Below are 18,716 nucleotides of genomic sequence, written 5' to 3'. Positions count from 1 at the left end.
AATTCTGATCAATGGCACACACCCTAAATGTTATAACCTGTCATTCTCTTTCCAGGCGCAATGACCTGCGGTGTGTTGCCAGCATTTTATGTTTTTTTATTTCAGATTTATATTTTTTATTCGAATGGTGAACTGAGGTCACTTTGAATTTGGGGCGGTGGGCCATCCAGGAGAGAATTTCAATATCACGCCATCACGCAACGATGTATTTCCGCACGATTTATGTCATTTAAATTCTGCGTATTTAAGAAAAATTGGGGGGTGGAGGTTATTGCATATTTCTTTCATTAAGAAAGTATATTCCCTTTAAGAATCAAGGCTGGAAAATGAATGACTAAGGATTTAAAAAGCAGCCTCGCCTCCTCCCTCCTTTTTCCCCCTATTGTCCGAATCACGTACTGGTCTTAACGTGCTTGCAGCTCGTTCTACGCAAAGTAGGAGGAATAAATAAACGCCAACCAACTGAAAAGTCTTCGCTGCATGATGGGAGTTGTAGTTCTCTCTTCTTGCGTGGTTTAAATTGAATTTAAACCACGTCGTCGTCAGTTGAAAAATAAAAACTACGTTTCCCAGTTGGCTGTGCGGCACGCATGTGAATTGGCTACCTTGAGCTCGAGCGCTGAGCTTCTCGGTAAGTCCCAGACAGTAAGCGAAAGACAGTGTGTCCGCCATTTACAGTTGGGAAGAAGAGCGTGTGTATCGTGGAGCGGAGAGGTGGATTAAGCACCTATCTTCGCCACCCCCCCCCCTCCTCCGCCGCGGGGGGCCCGGGCTCGTATTCATTATTAGTTGTCCGTAGCGGAAAAGTGTTGGTGATTTTTCTTTTTGTTGTTTGAAAAATAAATTCCAGTGGGAGCGAGAGGGAAGAGCAGAAGCCGGGATGTTACGTATGTGGACGGGACTGCAGTGAGAGCCTCTCCCCGGGCAACTCGACCTTACCCTGGGGTTATCCATTGTTGTTGCTTCCAGGCCTACTCTGTCTGGCAGCCTGGACTGTTCTTGCCTGCTTCAATTTGCTGACTTTTTAAAAAACTATATACATTTATCGCATCCATTTTGAAAGCTTGGAAGAGCAGAGCCTTATAGACATCGACAGAACAGTTGTGGCGCTGTACATCATCGCTGTTTAAAAAAACGATTCAACATATTCCCCGTAACTGGAATTGTTCTGCTGTTGAGGGAACAGACGCTGCATCGCTGTGAAACGGATTGTTGCGTTGATTGCGCCTCTTTTTTTGGCAGTTTCAAAAAATACAACTTTTGGAGTTTATTCGAGAGAAAGGAACTATTTTGGCTCGATTTCCATCGTCGGATTTTTTTCATTTTACATTTCTTTCATTATCTCCCATTTGAAAGGAATGAAAACTGTTCGGGATTTTTAATTAAGGATGGATGGATCACATCGGATGGTCCATGTTTATCTTGCTGCATCGCAACTGATTGAGTTGGACAATATTGTGTGTCTCCTTTTTATTTTTTATAAAGGAACGCCACTGTTCCAGGGACCCGACCCTTTGCACAAAAAATAGTATGGTATTATTTTGATTTAAAAAAAAAAATCGGTTTGCATTTGTCTCTTATTCGTAGTTGGTACTATTTTTTTGTAATTTTTTTATTTGCATTTCCATCAGTCGCTTGACTTGTGTCTCGCGTTGAAATCTTGTTCTAAAGAGAAACCGCTGCAATTTTTTTGGTTTTGAACCCTGTTGAGAATCGCATTTTTGTGGCAATGTCGGAAAGCGCAGACAAGATTGGGTCTTTACTGCGCCCGCCTAAAAATGGTACCAATTCCAGTTCGGATACGACAATAGGGGAACGTTTTGGAGTAAGTTTGAGAAAAAAGGAAGAGTTCAACGCCCTCAGGAGGCGGAGACATACTATGGACAAGGACAGCAAAGCAGAGCACCAACGTTTTATCAGGAGGAGTGTGATTTGCGATTCCAACGTGACCGCGTTGGATCATCTGCCCAGTAAGACTTGCATTATCGTTTCTCCGCCCGAATCAGATAATGCAACTATACTAATAAGCAGTGTTACTAATAATAACGAAACTCAGCCTCCAGTACAAGCAGTGGCTGTTGACCCTGTCACTGCTGCAGTTCCTGTAATTGCCGAAGAAAACTGCGTTGATGGCAGTACGAAAGACGGAAGCACAGTGGCAGGAATTGGCGATAAGCCACCTCGGGCCCCCGTCCCTTCACCCGATGTCTATGTTTGCAATCATGTCGGGAGTACAACCAGCAGCAGCACTGTCAGCAAAGACAGAAAAAAGCAAAAAGCTGTCCCAATCAAGGAGGAAGTCGAGTCGAAAGTCAGTGAAGAAGATAGCGCTGAGAGCCGAGAGGCGGAAGAGGCAAGAAATCTCGAGAGGAAGGCGCAGGAGGATAATGAAGAAATAGAGACAAAAGCTGTGGCAACTTCCCCTGACGGGAGGTTTTTGAAGTTTGACATAGAAATTGGGAGAGGATCTTTCAAAACCGTCTATAAAGGTCTAGACACAGAAACGACAGTGGAAGTCGCGTGGTGTGAATTGCAGGTAAATTTCATGCTTCTGTTGGAGGTAGTGTTTGTATTCGTCATTAAGAAGATTGCCCTCTTTATTTAAATAATTCCCTGTTGCATCGGTGCTGGTCCTGTCGAAGGAGTCAATAGTACCAAAGGTGATGTGTAATATACCGCAAACATAAATTGGGATGTGGCAATGAATCCCCTGACACTTGCCACATAGAAGCATAGTTTTAAAAGTAGAGAAAACTGATCTTGTAGATACTGATCAAGGTACTGATAACTTACATTCTGATAAAAGTTATTTGGCTTTTTTATTTTCATTCAACCGTTCCTTGCTCAGATTTAGTTTTGATGATGGCCTTTTGGTATTTTCCCTGTGTAAACCTATAGTGTTGGCAGATTTGACCATGGCTGGTGCCATCACATAGACTTCTGCACAAAAACAATCCTAATGGGGATTGCTAGATTATAATCTGAATTGGGAACCTCTTGTTCTCCCCCTTGTCACGGGGTGCTGAAGGGTGCTACCATCACCATAGCTGAAATCGGCTAACTTGGTATAGACTGGGTATTACACCTAGTCCTGGTCTGTGTGGCTTAGAACTTACTGCTTTATAGCTGAGTTTTTAAGTGGAGTCCAAAACTTCAGTAAACATTTGTGATTGTGTGGTTAGTTTCCACTATGCACCACTGATGTGGTAATCCATGCAAGGGGTTGTGCGGTGTGCCTTGTTCATGTGTATATTTACTACTTTTGGGTTATTAATGTGCAGTGGTAAGAAATGACAAGTGTTAATTAAATACTTCAAAAAAAGTTGTCACTGTTGTAACACAAGAAATGCGACAGCCAATTTGTACGTAGCAAGGTCACACGAAAGAAACAGCAATGAGATAATGACTAGATAATCTTTTGGTGATGTTGGTTAAGTGATAAATATTGGACAGGACACCGGGCTGAACTCTCCTGCTCTTCAAATAGTGCCATGGGATCTTTTGCATCCACCTGAGGGCAGATGGGGCCTCATTAAACGTCTCAACCAAAAGATGATACCTCCAACAGTGGAGCACTTCCTCAGCACTGCAGTGAGCTGCAAGCATGGATTATATGCTCATGTCTCTGAAATGGGACTTGAACCCACAACCTTCTGATTAATTTTTGGGGAGGGTGAGGCCAAAAAGGGCCAAAGAACTTGACGCGGCCGGGGGCATTGAGGTCCTACCGAAATTGATGGTAGGATCTTCTCTCTTTTTTGATCAGTTTCCTGCTTGGCAGCCAGCCAAATGGACATCCTTGCCGGCTGTTGGAAGGTCAACTGGGGTTGGGAGGAGAGGGGAAATGGTCGCCGATCTGGGCTGGGATGGTGGGGGGGGGGTTGGAAGATTGACAATCGGGGCTGGGGCTAGGAGGGGGAAAGACTGGGCTAGGAGGGGGGAGGCCGAAGGCTTTCTTGAGCGGCTGGCGTGAGCACTCCTGCTCTTGACCCATGTGCTGAGAATGGCACTTACCTTGGGGAGCTCGCAGCTCCCGCTTCCCTTTGATTGCCGGGTTTCCTGAACTCTGGGAAACCCGTGCAGCAGCAGTGAATTTTAAATTGGACATCCAATTAATTGATGCTTAGTTTCTAACTGTCAGTCCTGTTTCCAACAAGATATTTGTTATTTCTTTTTACAATATGTCAATTACTGAAGTTCTTGTGACAATAGTTGGTGCAACTTGGAGGTTTATTCCAGTCATACATCGTACATAGTAACTTTGTTTTGATATGTTAATCATATTTGACCTGCTAAATATTTCCAGCATTTTCTGTTTATTGGAGTAACTTTATGTTCTGCTAGAAAGTTCCACTAAAAAATACTATTTATATTTAATGTGGTCACTGTTTTTACATTTTGCTTTTGTTTATAAGATATTTTGAATTTTCCATAGTAAGTACAAAAAGGACTTGTGTAGATTGAATTGCTGTTTATTTTTATTTTTTGTCCTATATTAATTGTGTATTCTGTTCTTGTTGACATTTAAAACAAATACAGTTGTAGTTTGCAGGATGCTACATAATTAAATTGATATTCTCCTCCCAATATACTTATACCTGTAATGTATTTTGATGTAATCTGGGAGTAAAAGCAGTTGTGCAGAATATTGGATGGCAATTTAGAGGTATTAAAAATAGAGTTTGAATGTAAGGCCAATGTATATTTTATACAAAACATTCAATGTCTATGGTGCATTAAGTACTTAAATCCTTGAAGCAAAGTGTTTGTTTTCAAAATCTTGAATGAGTAGTTACGATTTAAACACAAGCTGATTTCCCATAGTGTTGCTTGTGTTGAATCAGAGGATGTGGAAGAACTTTGTGAAAATGTGGTGAGGGACAGGAGAAGATAGTGGTCAACCAGTTAATCAAGATAAGTGAAGTGATTTTCCATGGCTCCAGTTTCTTGGAAGCTAAATTATGGAAATGTAACTTTTGTGTGCTGTGGACACACTTAAAAATATGACTCCATATTAGTGGATCACCTATGGTGTTTCTAATAGTATGTCAGTAATAGGCTGTTATAAGGAGCATTAAGGCATGTGAAGCACAATGGAACGGTAGTATAGTGGTTATAATCTGGATTTGTAATCCCGAGGCCTGGACTAATAATCTGAAGACGCAAGTTCAAATCCCACCATAGTAGTTTGAGTAATTTAAATTCAGTTAATTAAAAAATCTGGAATTTTAAAAAGCTAGTACCTGTGTGAGTAATGGTGTAACTTCTGGATTAAAAATCCATCTAGTTCACTAATCGGGAAGGAAATACTGACCTTATCTGGTCTGGTGACTCCAGACCCACAGCAATGTGGTCAGTCTCAGAAGGGGTCAACCATTTAGGACTGAGTTGAGGAGAAACTTCTTCACTTACGAATCTCTGGAATTCCCTACCCCAGAGGGCTGTGGAGACTCAGTCTTTGAGTATATTCAAGACAGAGATCGATAGATTTTTGGATATTAAGGGAATCCAGGGATATGGGGATAGTGCAGGAAAGTGGAAGTTGAGATAGAAAATCAGCCATGATCTCATTGAGTGGCGGAGCAGACTCAAGGGCCCGAGTGGCCTATTCCTGCTCCTAATTCTTATGTTCTGATCTATTTTGCTCTGTTCCTTTAAGATCACAGTCTCATTGATAAGTGAACACTGGTTGAGTTCATGAAGAGTTTAATTGCTCTGCAGCTACTTGTCAAAATCTTCATTTTTTAATATAAAAGGCAATTAAGTGGCTATAGACATTCTGACTCTTACATTTTCTGTTCTTGGAAACTTCACCGATATTACAAAAATATTTTTTTTTCTAGTGTGGTGCAGAAATTTGAGTAGGATGTAGAAGGGAACCCATGAACTTTTAAAATACCAACACTAATTACTGCTTTTTTGTGAGATCTTATGACCCTGCCATTTTAAAATTATGCAGTAGTGGCAGTAGTATCCAGTGGTGAAAGCCTTTCCTGGAAGAGAATGAATGGTTATAATGTCACATGGTGCACTGCAGTCACTCTAGATTTTGGGTGTCTGGTTCTTCATGTCTGGCTTTCAAATGTGTATGTAAAATATTATTTTAAAAGGCAGTGTTCGGTTTAATTTTCTGGCATGGTTTAAGCTACCAACTATTCCTTTAGCCATTCGAGTCACTTCCCTTGAAGAAAGAGTTGAAATATTGACGACCACGTATTTGAAACTTGTCTGCCATCGAACAACCAATGTGTGTGTGTGTATAAAATACACATGCACACACTAAATTTCTTCCCCTACTTTTACCTTTTGATGGCTGCCTTCCACAGGGTTTCTTCAGGTGAACAGAAGATCTGCTCTATTACTTATGTGTCTGGAGGTGTACTCGAACAGTCTGGCTAATTAGCCTTTATGTTGAGCTTCCTTTGAGGAAATAATAGGCCTGACTTCCAGGCATTCTTTTAAATATATGGTCAAGACTACTTATTGTACAGGAATTGTAATTGCAATTCCACCTCTTGCCATTCTGCCACATTCAGTTACATTCCTTGTGCTGCATCGCCTGTGGATTTTGTTCAACTGTGGCTGTGGGCAGCACTCTCGCCTCAGAGTCACAAGGTTGTGGATTCAAGTCCCACTCCAGGAACTTGAGCACATAAATCTAGGCTGACACTCCAGTGCAGTACTGAGGGACTTAAGTCTTTCGGATGAGATCTTAAACCGAGGCCCTGTCTGTTCTTCTCAGGTGGACGTAATAGATTCCATGGCACTATTTCGAAGAAGAGCAGGAGAGTTATCTCTGGTGTCCTGGCCAATATTTATCCTTCAATCAACATAACAAAAACAGATTATCTGGTCATTATCACATTGCTGTTTGTGGGAACTTGCTTGTGTGCAAATTGGCTGCCATGTTTCCTACATTACAACAGTGACTACACTCCAAAGCGACTTCATTGGCTGTAAAACGCTTCGAGACATCTGGTGGTCATGAAAGGTGCTATATAAATCCTTTCTTTCTCTTGCCATTCTGCCATATTGAATTAAATTCGTTGTGCTGCATCACCTGTGGATTTTGTTGTGTAATTTATTTTGAATGATCAACTTTTAATTCTTTTGAATATCTGCAATTGATGAAAATAACACGGGAAGGATATGCTGGTTATTGTTTGGAGGGAAGGTAATTTGTTTTTAGGCCAGTGACAAATGGTGGAGGAATGCATAACACTCGAAGACATCTGGACTGCTTAGATTAGCTGAGGAATTTCAAATTAATTTGAATTTATTCACCTGATTGCATGTCTTATAAAGAATTGAGATGCAACTTAAGTAGTTAGGATGCTGATATGCTGAGTTATGTTTACATATTACTGTATATTTTGTGAGTAATTTGTGTGTATTGGAAAGCAATTTAGTGCTGTAATGAGATATATTAACTAGTATGCCATTTATGTTTATGGATCACTGCTTGTATGTGTTTTTGGGTGTCCCAAGCCTATGGCAGGTTATGGTTACTAACAGCTTGGGTACAATTTGAAAAAAGATTACTAGTCGTCATGTTCAAAGCACTCGAGCTAAATTGGAACCACTTTTTTGTGATTTTTGTTTATTACTGTGGTGTGAAGAAATGTATGTTGTATAACAGTACCTCTGGGAATTCTGTGTTCAATGGGGTAAGCCATTTCGGACTGAGATGAGGAGAAACTTCTTCAATCCGAGTTGTTAGCCTGTGGAATTGGTGCCAGTTCGTTGTTGGTGCCAGTTCATTGGATATATTCAAGAGTGGGTTAGATGTGGCCCTTATGGCTAAAGGGATCAAGGGGTATGGAGAGAAAGCAGGAAAGTGGTACTGAGGTGAATGATCAGGCATGATCTTATTGAATGATGGTGCAGGCTCGAAGGGCCGAATGGCCTACTCCTGCACCTATTTTCTATGTTTCTATGTACATCATGGAATGGAGATAATATCCTGTAAATCAGCAGAATGTAAGAAATCTCTGAAGATCGCTACTAATGTAAGCAGCCCAGGTTTGTTAATAGACAAATTTTTTTGAGGCAGTGTGTTTCGGCTTCATGTTTGAGTTTAAAAACAAATTGTAACTGCACCAAAATTTTAAATATGTAAAATTCTTGCCCTGCAAAAAAATTAACCACGTTTATCGCCTGATGTAATACTAATTTGGAAGGTCTTGAGATGAAACTTGAAAATTAAATTTCTCTGTACAGTAATCTCTGTGAACTTTGGAAATATTTCACTGTTCTCAATTCCATGGTTACGAATTCACACAATTGTGTCGGGAAATATTTCTATTGCATAGTTGCAACAGCTGCATTGCTTAAACCATGTTTAAATAATCTTGCTATGATCCCCTGTGACAAGAATATTTAGGCTTGAATTTCCTGAAAATGTGATAACCTTTTTATTCCCCCCCAGACTTACTTTGTTAGTAAATGGATGAAGAACATTTGTTGGTGTACAGTACTTAATGACATGTGGAGCAGAAATGAACAAAGTTAATAGTATTTAATTATATTGCTTGGATCACTTGAGTATAAGTTAGAAGATGTTGGGCCTTGGTCAGATAGCACCTGTCGCATTTTGGATTTTTTGACTATTTGAACGAAGACATTTTTATGAATTTAATTTTACGGTATTACTATTAAGTGAAATTCATCTCCAGCAGAGGTTGAACCCATACCATACAGCTTTTGGTAATGTAGTTTAGAATTTAGCACATAGGAATTACACCCAGACAAACCGGCTGGACAAATGGCATTTACCCCGTATCATGTTGGCTTGAGACAAGTGGGGGTTTGTTAAAATCATTCTAGTATGGATTCACAGACATGTTAGAATATTTGCCTTTTCATTCAGCACAGCAGGGAATTGTCTGATTCGACCATGAAGGTGCCACGGGAGGAAGTTTTCTGATCCAGTGTGGTAGGTTTGATTGGCAGCTCAATGGGCCAATCTTGACCAACTAAAGGCAAGTCAGAAACACCGTCTGGAGAGATTGGAAAAGGAGATGAGACACAAAATTAAGTCTCCCAATTTCAGAAAAACTATTGGTCAGAAAAGTGTATTTTGCATACTAACTATGATAGTGGTGAGCATTGTTATTTTCTTTGTTATGGGGAGTGTAACAAAATAGGTAATATTCACGATGTGTTAAGTAACCTAGATGTTTTTGGTCAAAAGTGCCCATAAAAGTTATTGTCCACCCCTTGTGCACGAAGTACAGCCAGTTCATAAGACTGCTTTATTAATGGTACTTTTAAAAATCACCTGGGTGATTTTAGAGACTATAATAACTTGAATATAGTTGTACAATTACAGACATGTTTGGTTTGCTAAAACTTGATCGCGTAATGTTTCAGTAATCAATTACTTTGTACTTGTGTTTTTTTCAGGATGGGTTTTCTGCTATGGCGTTTACTGAGTTAAATATTTGCTTTGTAGGATAATTGTGACTCAGTTTGAATTGGTTCTCATCATATACAATTAAATGGAATAAAACGCTATCAACGGATGCCTTGATCTAACAGTATGGGGTCAAGTTTTGGCCTGAGTTGCTCCTATATTTTTTGGAGCAACTGGTTTAGAATGGAGTATCTTAGAAATTGCAATTCTCGGCATTTAGTTTGCTCCAGTTCTAGTCAGTTAGAACAGTTTCATTTTGGAACAGTTTTTTTCCCCAAAAGGGGGCGTGTCCGGCCACTTACGCCTGTTTTGCAAGTTTAGGCAGTGAAAACTTACTCCAAACTAACTTAGAATGGAGTAAGTGTAGATTTTTGTAAGCTCAGAAAAACCTTGCGTACACTTTAAAAAAAAAAAAAATCAGGCATAGGTTGCAAATCAGGCGTAGAGAACGAGTGGGGGTGGCGAAGGGAAGTTTACAAACATGAAACACATCACTTTTACAAATAAAGAGCTATCATCAATAATAAATGATAAATAAAACAACCAATAAATAAACAAAAAAAATTAAATAAAAAAATAAAAAAGTTAAAAAATCTAAATAAAAAATTACATTTCTACTCACCGACTGCAGCACTGGGAGCCCTCCAACTCCATGCTGGGATGGGCCCCCCCCCTCAGTGTGTGTCTCTGTCTCTGTCAGTGTGTCTGTCTCTGTTAGTCTCTCTCTCTCTCTCTCTCTCTCTCTCTCTCTCTCTTTGTCAGTGCCTGTGTTTCTGACGGTGAAGGGGGGGGGGGGAGGGGAGGGATGGAAGGGGCGGGTAGGAGGAAGGATGGGGAGATGCCGAAGGAAGAGAGAGCGGACTGGGGGTGGGGGGGGAAATGGCAGCGGAGTGGGAGCTTGGGAGAGGGGATGGGTGGGGGAGCAGGGGTGGGGTGGGGGGTTGGTACCAGGAGAATGGGAGTCAAACTATTGGTCGTTATCAAAACATCAGGTCCCAACAAATCACCCTTTGTGCCCTCACGTACCCGATTACTACTTTTGCTATCATCACCAATTCCTGTCTTTATGTTCCTGCCTTAAAGTATTTACATACAAGTTTTCTGCTTAAATTAATGGTTCAAAAATCATGAGCTGGAGGGCTTCAATTTCCTGATATACAATTCAGGTGTGTGCCAGGAGAATAAAGGAGAAAATTTTGTGCACTACCAGTGAGTTTTCTGATTTATAGTCTTTAAAGAAGTTCCATAAACATATAAATTTACCCCAAAGTTTATGATTTACTCCAGTTTTAAAATGCTCCTTAAGCCTAAAAGTGGTACAGATGAGAGTTTAAAAAAAAAAACTAAATTATTAATTGTAATAAACAGTAATCCATTCTCTCCAAATAATCTTTTGTTTTCTAACCATCAGCCAACAAACCACAATCACAGGTGGTGTTTGTTCATATAAATTTAAATAAATCGTAGACTTGCCTAAAATAAAGCTTTGACTATTTAATCTCCATTTTCTTTCAGTCTATTCGAAAAGCAAAGAAACTTTCAATTTCTCACAGCATGAGTAGACACACCCTTCCAACTTTCATCTTTTGTGCACAAGATTGCATGTTGGAAATTATGAAAACTCAGCAAGCTCAATGTACAGATGTGGTTTAATGTTCTCCAGCTTCTGAGATAAAGTATCGAGGTGAAGCTTAGGTTTTGCATTTTCATGTTAAAAGTGACATTGTGAAACATTGACTTAAAAAGTGACATTGTGAAATGAGAAACTGGCACTGAAAGTGTGCATATGCAAGAGCTATCGATAGATGTATCTATAAAGATATATCTATTTAAAAAAAAAAAAAAATATGTACATGGCACATGCTTCTTAGTCATCTTTTTAAAATTTAGCACTGAAACTGCCCATATAAACATTTTGGCTCAAAATTTGCAGTTGGAGGCTTCCTGCGGGCGGATGCCTCCAACCTGCAAAAAATCTACGCATTTATCTGGTGGTCCGGGAGGTTCGGCGACTTGCGCTCTTGGGCCTCTACGCGTAGGCCTGCGTAGAGGCCCATGTATCCCAGGGGTGCATGTGGTTTGCAAACGCCCTTGGGATCATGTGGGCTTGCCCAACCAATAAAAGAAGGGAATCCCCATTTGTACTTTTGGGGAGTTCCGTTTGTACGGAAATAAAATGACATATTTAAAATTAATTAAAATGCCATTGAATTATTTTAAACATTTTTTGGAAAAAAATTGTTTTACTGGGGCTAAAAATAAACTTGCCTTAATGGACAGGGTTTTTAATGTATAAATGAGTGGTAACATTTTATTTTTGTATTGTTAAAAAACTCTTGCGCTGGTAAAATCAGGCCTTACGCCTTTTACCAGGCAGAAGAATTTCAAGGGCATTCGCTGGGCAGAAGTTGAGCAAATAGCCCAAATCTCTGCCTGCAGAGGCCCTTTTCTTTCAGATGCGTGCGATCTGTCACGAGGATTCTTAACAAATTGCTAGTCCCGGGTTTCAGTGCATGCCTAAACCTGGCACTTGTGGGGCCCTTCCGGGCACGTGCGCACCTTGTACACACCTGTAGGGCCCACAAATTCAGCCTCTCTGTAAATAATTACTGCCAGTTTTAATGTAGGTGCAGGCTTTGGCCACTAGTTGCTACCATGTCGGTCTTCAAACTCTGGAAGCCATTCTCTTCCTTCCCCAGCCCCACCCCACAACAGTTGCATTTTGCGATATCTCTTACACATTTAAAACCTGTTTTTCACATGATCAAGGGGTGTGGGATCACTTGCCCCAAGGTTTACCCCAGGCATTTTCTTGCCGTTTGATTTTACCCAATTTGGTGGTCGGGACTATGCACGTTGTTTGTTTTCCCTGGTCGTTTAGTAAGTCAATGAGCACAGGTGATTGGGACTTGGTGCAAGTTAGGACACTGGCAGCATAGTTTTGGTTGATGCAAGGCGGATGCAAGGTGGGAGGCTGCGGATTTGGGAGGTGCTGTCAAAGAAGCCTTGGCGAGTTACTGCAGTGCATCTTGTAGATGGTACACACTGTAGCCACGTTGCGCCGGTGGTGGAAGAGTAAATGCCTAAGGTGATGGATGGGGTTCCGATCAAGCAGGCTACTTTTTCCTGGATGGTGTCGAGCTTCTTGTGTTGTTCGAGCTGCACATCCAGAGAAATGGAAAGTGTACCATCACACTCCTGATTTGTGTCATGCAGGAGGTGGGAGAGACTTTGGGGAGTTGGGAGGGGAGTCACTCGCTGCAGAATACCCAGCCCCTCTCCTGCTCTTCTAGCCACATTATTTATGTGGCTGGTCCAGTTGCGTTTCTGGTCAATGGTGAGCCCCCAGGATGTTGATTATAGTTTTTTTCGGGGGCGGGGGGGATTCGACGATGGTAATGCCATTGAATGTCAAGGGGATGTAGTTAGACTCTCGTATTGGAGATGGTCATTGCCTGGCAGTTGTGTGGATCTCTAACTAGCATACTAAGCTTAAATAAAGGAGACTATGAAGGTATGAGGGCAGAGTTGGCTAAAGTGGAAAACAGATTGAAGTGTAGGATGGTTGATGAACAGCAGTGTACATTTAAAGAAATATTTCACAACTCTCAAGAAAAATATATTCCAGTAAGGAGGAAAGGGTGCAAGAGAAAAGAAAGCCATCCATGGCTAACTAAAGAAATAAAGGACGGTATCCGATTTTAAAAACAAGGACATACAAAGTGGCCAAAACTGGTGGGAGGACTGAAGATTGGGAAGCTTTTAAAAGCCAGCAAAGAATGACACAAAAAATGATTAAGAAAGGGAAGATAGACTATGAAAGTAAACGAGCACAAAATATAAAAACAGATAGCAAAAGTTTCGATAGGTATATAAAAAGGAAGAGTGGCTAAGGTAAATGTTGGTCCCTTAGAGGACAAGACCGGGGAATTAGTAATGGGGAACTCATTACTTAATGGGAGATGGCAGAAACTCTATAAACAAGTATTTTGTATCAAGTATAGAGGACACTAACAATATTCCAACACTGGATAGTCGAGGGGCTATAGGGGCGGGGGAGGAACTTAACACAATCGCTAAGGAGGTAGTGCTCAGTAAGATAATGGGACTAAGGCAGATAAATCCCCTGGACCTGATGGCTTGCATCCTAGGGAAGTAGCAGCAGGGATTGTGGATGCATTGGTTGTAATTTACCAAAATTCCCTGGATTCTGGGAAGGTCCCAGCAGATTGGAAAACTGTGAATGTAATGCCCCTATTCAAAAAAAGGAGGCAGACAAAAAGCAGGAAACTTTAGACCAGTTAGCCTAACATCTGTTGTTGGGAAAATGTTGGAGTCCATTATTAAAGAAGCAGTAACATTTGGAAAAGCAAAATTTGGTCTGGCAGAGTTAGCATGGATTTATGAAGGGGAAGTTTGACAAATTTGCTGGAATTCTTTGAGGATGCAACGAACAGAGTGGATAATGGGGAACCAGTGGATGTAGTGTATTTGGACATCCAGAAGGCATTTGACAAGGTGCCAGATAAAAGTTCATGGGGTTGGGGGTAATATTTAGCATCGATAGGAGATTGGCTAACAAACAGAAAACAGAGAGTTGGGATAAATGGTTCATTCTCAGGTTGGCAATCAGTAACGAGTGGGGTGCCGCAGGGATCAGTGCTGGGACCCCAACTATTTACAATCTATATTAACGACTTGGAAGAAGGGACTGAGTGTAACGTAACCAAGTTTGCTGACAATACAAAGATGGGAGGAAAAGCAATGTGTGAGGAGGACATTAAAAAAGCTGCAAAAGGACATAGGCCAAGTGAGTGGGCAAAAATTTGGCAGATGGAGTATAATGTTGGAAAATGTGAGGTCATGCACTTTGGCAGAAAAAAAAATCAAAGAGCAAGTTATTATTTAAATGGAGAAAGATTGCAAAGTGCTGCAGTACAGGGGGGACCTGGGGGTATTTGTGTATAAAACACAGAAGGATAGTATGCAGGTCCAGCAAGTGATCAGGAAGGCCAATGGAATCTTGGCCTTTATTGCAAAGGGGATGGAGTATAAAAGCAGGGAAGTCTTGTTACAGCTGTACAGGGTATTGGTAAGGCCACACCTGGAATACTGTGTGCAGTTTTGGTTTCCATATTTACGAAAGGATATGCTTTCTTTGGAGGTAGTTCAGAGAAGGTTTACTAGGTTGACTCTGGGGATGAGGGGGTTGACATGAGGAAAAGTTGAGTAGGTTGGGCCTCTACTAATTGGAATTCAGAAGAATGAAAGGTGATCTTATCAAAACATGTAAGATTATGAGTGGGCTTGACAAGGTGGATGTAGAGAGGATGTTTCCACTGATGGGGGAGACTAGAACTAGAGGGCATGATCTTAGAATAAGGGGCAGCCCATTTAAAACAGAGATGGGGAGAAATTTCTTCTCCCAGAGGGTTGTGAATCTGGAATTCGCTTCCTCAGAGAGCTGTGGAAGCTGGGACATTAAATAAATTTAAGACAGAAATGCAGTTTCTTAAACGATAAGGGGTTATGGGGAACGGGCAGGGAAGTGGAGTTGAGTCTATGATCAGATCAGCCATGATATTGAATGGCGGAGCAGGCTCGAGGGGCCGTATGACCGACTCCTGCCCCCATTTCTTACGTTCTTATGTAACTATTACTTGCCACTTATCAGCCCAAGCCTGTCTTGCTGCTCGCGGGCATGGACTACTTCATTATCTGAGGAATTGCGAATGGGACTGAATACTGCATTTATCAGTGAACATTCCCACTTCTGACCTTGCGATGGAGGAATGGTCATTGATGGAGCAGCTGAAGATAGTTTGGCTTAGGACACTACCCTGAGGAATTCCTGTGGTAATGTCCTGAGGCTGAGATGATTGACCTCCAATAACCACACCATCTTCCTTTTGTGCTAGGTATGACTCCATCCAGTGGAGAGTTTTTCCCCTGATTCCCATTAACTTCAGTTTTACTAGGGCTCCTTGCTGCCACATTGGTATTGTAAATGAGAAGAGGAGCCAGAGACCAAAAAGGAGTAGGCCATAAATACACCAAAAATGTTTGGAAGAGCAGCTGAACTATTGATGTCTGGGGCTGCAGATTGGAAAGCCTTAGGTGTACCAGATCACAGCTGATAAAGTGGAACCTAATGCCAAACTTATTACTGAACATTACTACTTCTTCTTAGACAGTCCTCGTATTGAGGATGACTTGCTTCCTCGCCAAAACGGGATGAATTCACAGGTGTTTCATATGACTGACCTGTCATTCCAGGTCCCAAACTACATGTTGAAGGGTGGAAGATGTCTCTGCGTAGATTTTTTTAACGTGTGGTGGCCGTTGCACACCAGCCACCACACAGGCTTGACAGAGCTAGGTCTTGGTCCAGTGGCAAGGATTAACCAAGACGACTGGAGATCAGCTCTGCTGCACGGACCTAGTGCTCACACACATCGCAATGTGGGCTGGCCCGTGCTGCCCCTGGGCCCATGCCATTTCTGGGCTCCGAACTCTCGCCTCTCCTGGGCCCTGAACATTAACCATCACAATAACAGCACTTCTTCAGCTTGGTATTATTTGGTTGCAACATTTGAAAGGTAATGGTGCCTGCAGGTGGCGCTATGATCACTGCATATTGGGCCTGATTTTGCGGTTGGAGGACATCTAACGGAGTCTGCTGTTAGTTAGACTTTCCCTTGCACCTTTCAGCTCAAAACACTTTTGCCCCTGAAGTTGCTGAAAGTACTAGCTGATTACTACATAATGAGGGAAACGGGGCATCTTGGACCCGATTGAAAATGGCAACCTACTGTATATTAGTCAGATTGAAGGATTCAGAAATAAACAGTGGAAGTACAAGTTAGAGTGGGTGAATTCAATGTCAAATCAGGTACAGGAAAAAATAAATGGAGGGAAGCAAAGATTGGATTGAGAGAGAAAAAGAGACAAAGAACAAATAATTTGAATGAACAAAAAATGTCCAACAACACCTGAAGGAATGAAACATCACACTTGGAATAGATCATTTTCAGTACCAGAGAAGTTGGTTGGCAATAATGAACAATTACCACATTGTTAAAAGGGCAAGTTTGTGATGATTTGACTTTCTGTGACGAGTTTAGTTCATATCTACTGTGCAAATACAGCAACTTCACGACATTCATTGCGTGCCAATGGTGAGGCTGACAGCAAAATATCATTCTAATAAAGCTAATGGTGGAGCGGCACAACTGGGAGCAGCAGTTTTTGGATATTGGGATGTAACTGCACATCTGTTCCTCAACTGAATTTACTGTACTTTTTACGCATTTAAATTGACCTCCAGTAAACTGGTGATGTAGAAATAGTGCTCTGAAGAGGAAACTAAAAAACTGATCACCTGCTCAACAGCCCACTTAAGCAACTTTGATGAGGGAACAATAATTTGACTTTAGGAAATTTCCCGAATGTAAATACAAAAATCCAACCTCGATTTAAGGCAGAAACCCCCACCTGACAATCTTCCTCTCTTCCCTTCCCTTCCACTCCTCGTCCTTTTCTCTCCCCTTCTCCCTCCCTCCCTCCTATTTCTCTTCCTCCCCCCTCCTCCTCCTTCTTTGCTCTGCTCTCCAGCCTCTTTGTTTTTCCCGGGGAGGGATAAAATGGTTCATGGATATTGTTTGAGTGCTATAGTAATGTCTTGGGAAATGTGCTTTTCTGGAATTCCATAGGTTATGGTACTTCCAATGCTTGCAGAATTTCTACGGGTGCTAAATATCCAGATTTTCTCATGAAGAATGCAGTTAGAATGAGGTGTTGGAGAGCACTTTGCATCCAAGGAACTATCAGGAGTCAGTGATTTTTGTAAATTATGTTGATTTTCAAAGATGAAAGCAAAGATTTCAAAACAAAATTAGCATTATATAGAAAGTGTTTTTTCAAAACGTACATTTACTATTATTAGTGACTTCAGGGAGAGCCCTGAGCGGGTGTCAACTGAAATTGCTAAGTGTAAAATTGTGAAATGGTATTATATTTTGGTTTAGCATTTTCCTCACTGTGGTTCAGGCATTCTACATGTAAGAGTTAGAAAGTGAAACATCATTGTCTCTGTTCCTCAAACTTGCATTTTACCATTTCCATAACGGATGAGACTACAAAGTAGTGGACATTTGGAAAAGCATAATTCAATTAAGCAGAGCCAGCATGGTTTTATGAAAGGGAAATGATGTTTGACAAATTTGCAAGAGTTCTTTTGAGGATGTAACATGCAGGGTGGATAAAGGGGAACCAGTGGATGTGGTGTATTTGGATTTCCAGAAGGCATTCGATAAGGTGTCACAAAAGGTTACTACACAAGATAAAAGTTCACAGGGTTGGGTGTAATATATTAGCATGGATAGAGGATTGGCTAACTAACAGAAAACAGAGATAAATAGGTCATTTTCCAGTTGGCAAACAGTGACTAGTGGAGTGCCGCAGGGATCGGTGCTGGGTCCTCAACTATTTACAATCTATATTAATGACTTGGATGAAGGGACTGAGTGTAATGTAGCCAAGTTTGCTGATGATACAAAGATGGGCGGGAAAGCAAACTAAGGACACAAAATCTGCAGAGGGCTGTAGACAAGCTAAGTGACTAGTGGAGTGCTGCAGGGATCTTCTGAGGGCTGTAAATCGATGGAATTCTCTGCTCCAAAGAACTGTGGAGGCTGGGTCATTGAATCTGGCAGATGGAATATAATGTGGGAAAATGTGAGGTTATCCACTTTGGCAGTAAAAATAGAAAAGCAAATTACAATTTAAATGGAGAAAAATTGCAAAGTGCTTCAGTACAGAGGGACCTGGGGGTCCTTGTGCATGAAACACAAAAAGTTAGTATGCAGGTACAGCAAGTAATCAGGAAGGCAAATGGAACGTTGGCCTTTATTGCAAGGGGGATGGAGTATAAAACCAGAGAAGTGCTGCTACACCTGTACAGGGTATTGGTGAGGCCACACCTGGAGTACTGCATGCAGTTTTGGTCTCTATTTAAGGAAGGATAGACTTGCATTGGAGGCTGTTCAGAGGAGGTTCACTAGGTTGATTCCGGAGATGAGGGGGTTGACATGAAGATAGGTTGAGAGGTGATCTTATTGAAACATATAAGATAATGAGGGGGCTCGACAAGGTGGATGTAGAGAGGATATTTACACTCGTAGGGAAAACTAAAACTAGGGGACATAGTCTCAGAATAAGGGGCCGCCCATTTAAAACTGAGATGAGGAGGAATTTCTTAGGGCTGTAAATCTATGGAATTCTCTGCCCCAAAGAGCTGTGG

General features: G+C 41.3%; 1 protein-coding gene across 4 annotated transcripts in view; it reads left to right on the top strand.

The window, feature by feature from the left end:
• The first annotated feature begins 649 nt into the window (after positions 1 to 649).
• LOC139280809 (serine/threonine-protein kinase WNK1-like) overlaps positions 650 to 18,716 on the top strand; it is a 200,007-nt gene continuing 181,940 nt past the window's right edge. For all 4 annotated transcript variants that reach the window (XM_070900527.1, XM_070900528.1, XM_070900529.1 and 1 more), the window contains exon 1: positions 650 to 2,536. In XM_070900527.1, coding sequence (XP_070756628.1) covers positions 1,730 to 2,536 — 807 coding nt within the window. In that variant the 5' untranslated portion in view covers positions 650 to 1,729. The remainder of the gene's footprint in view (positions 2,537 to 18,716) is intronic.

The sequence above is a fragment of the Pristiophorus japonicus genome, chromosome 15 (assembly GCF_044704955.1).
Source record: "Pristiophorus japonicus isolate sPriJap1 chromosome 15, sPriJap1.hap1, whole genome shotgun sequence".
Classification (NCBI taxonomy): Eukaryota; Metazoa; Chordata; class Chondrichthyes; family Pristiophoridae; genus Pristiophorus; species Pristiophorus japonicus.
This window is presented reverse-complemented; position numbering and strand designations above follow the sequence as displayed.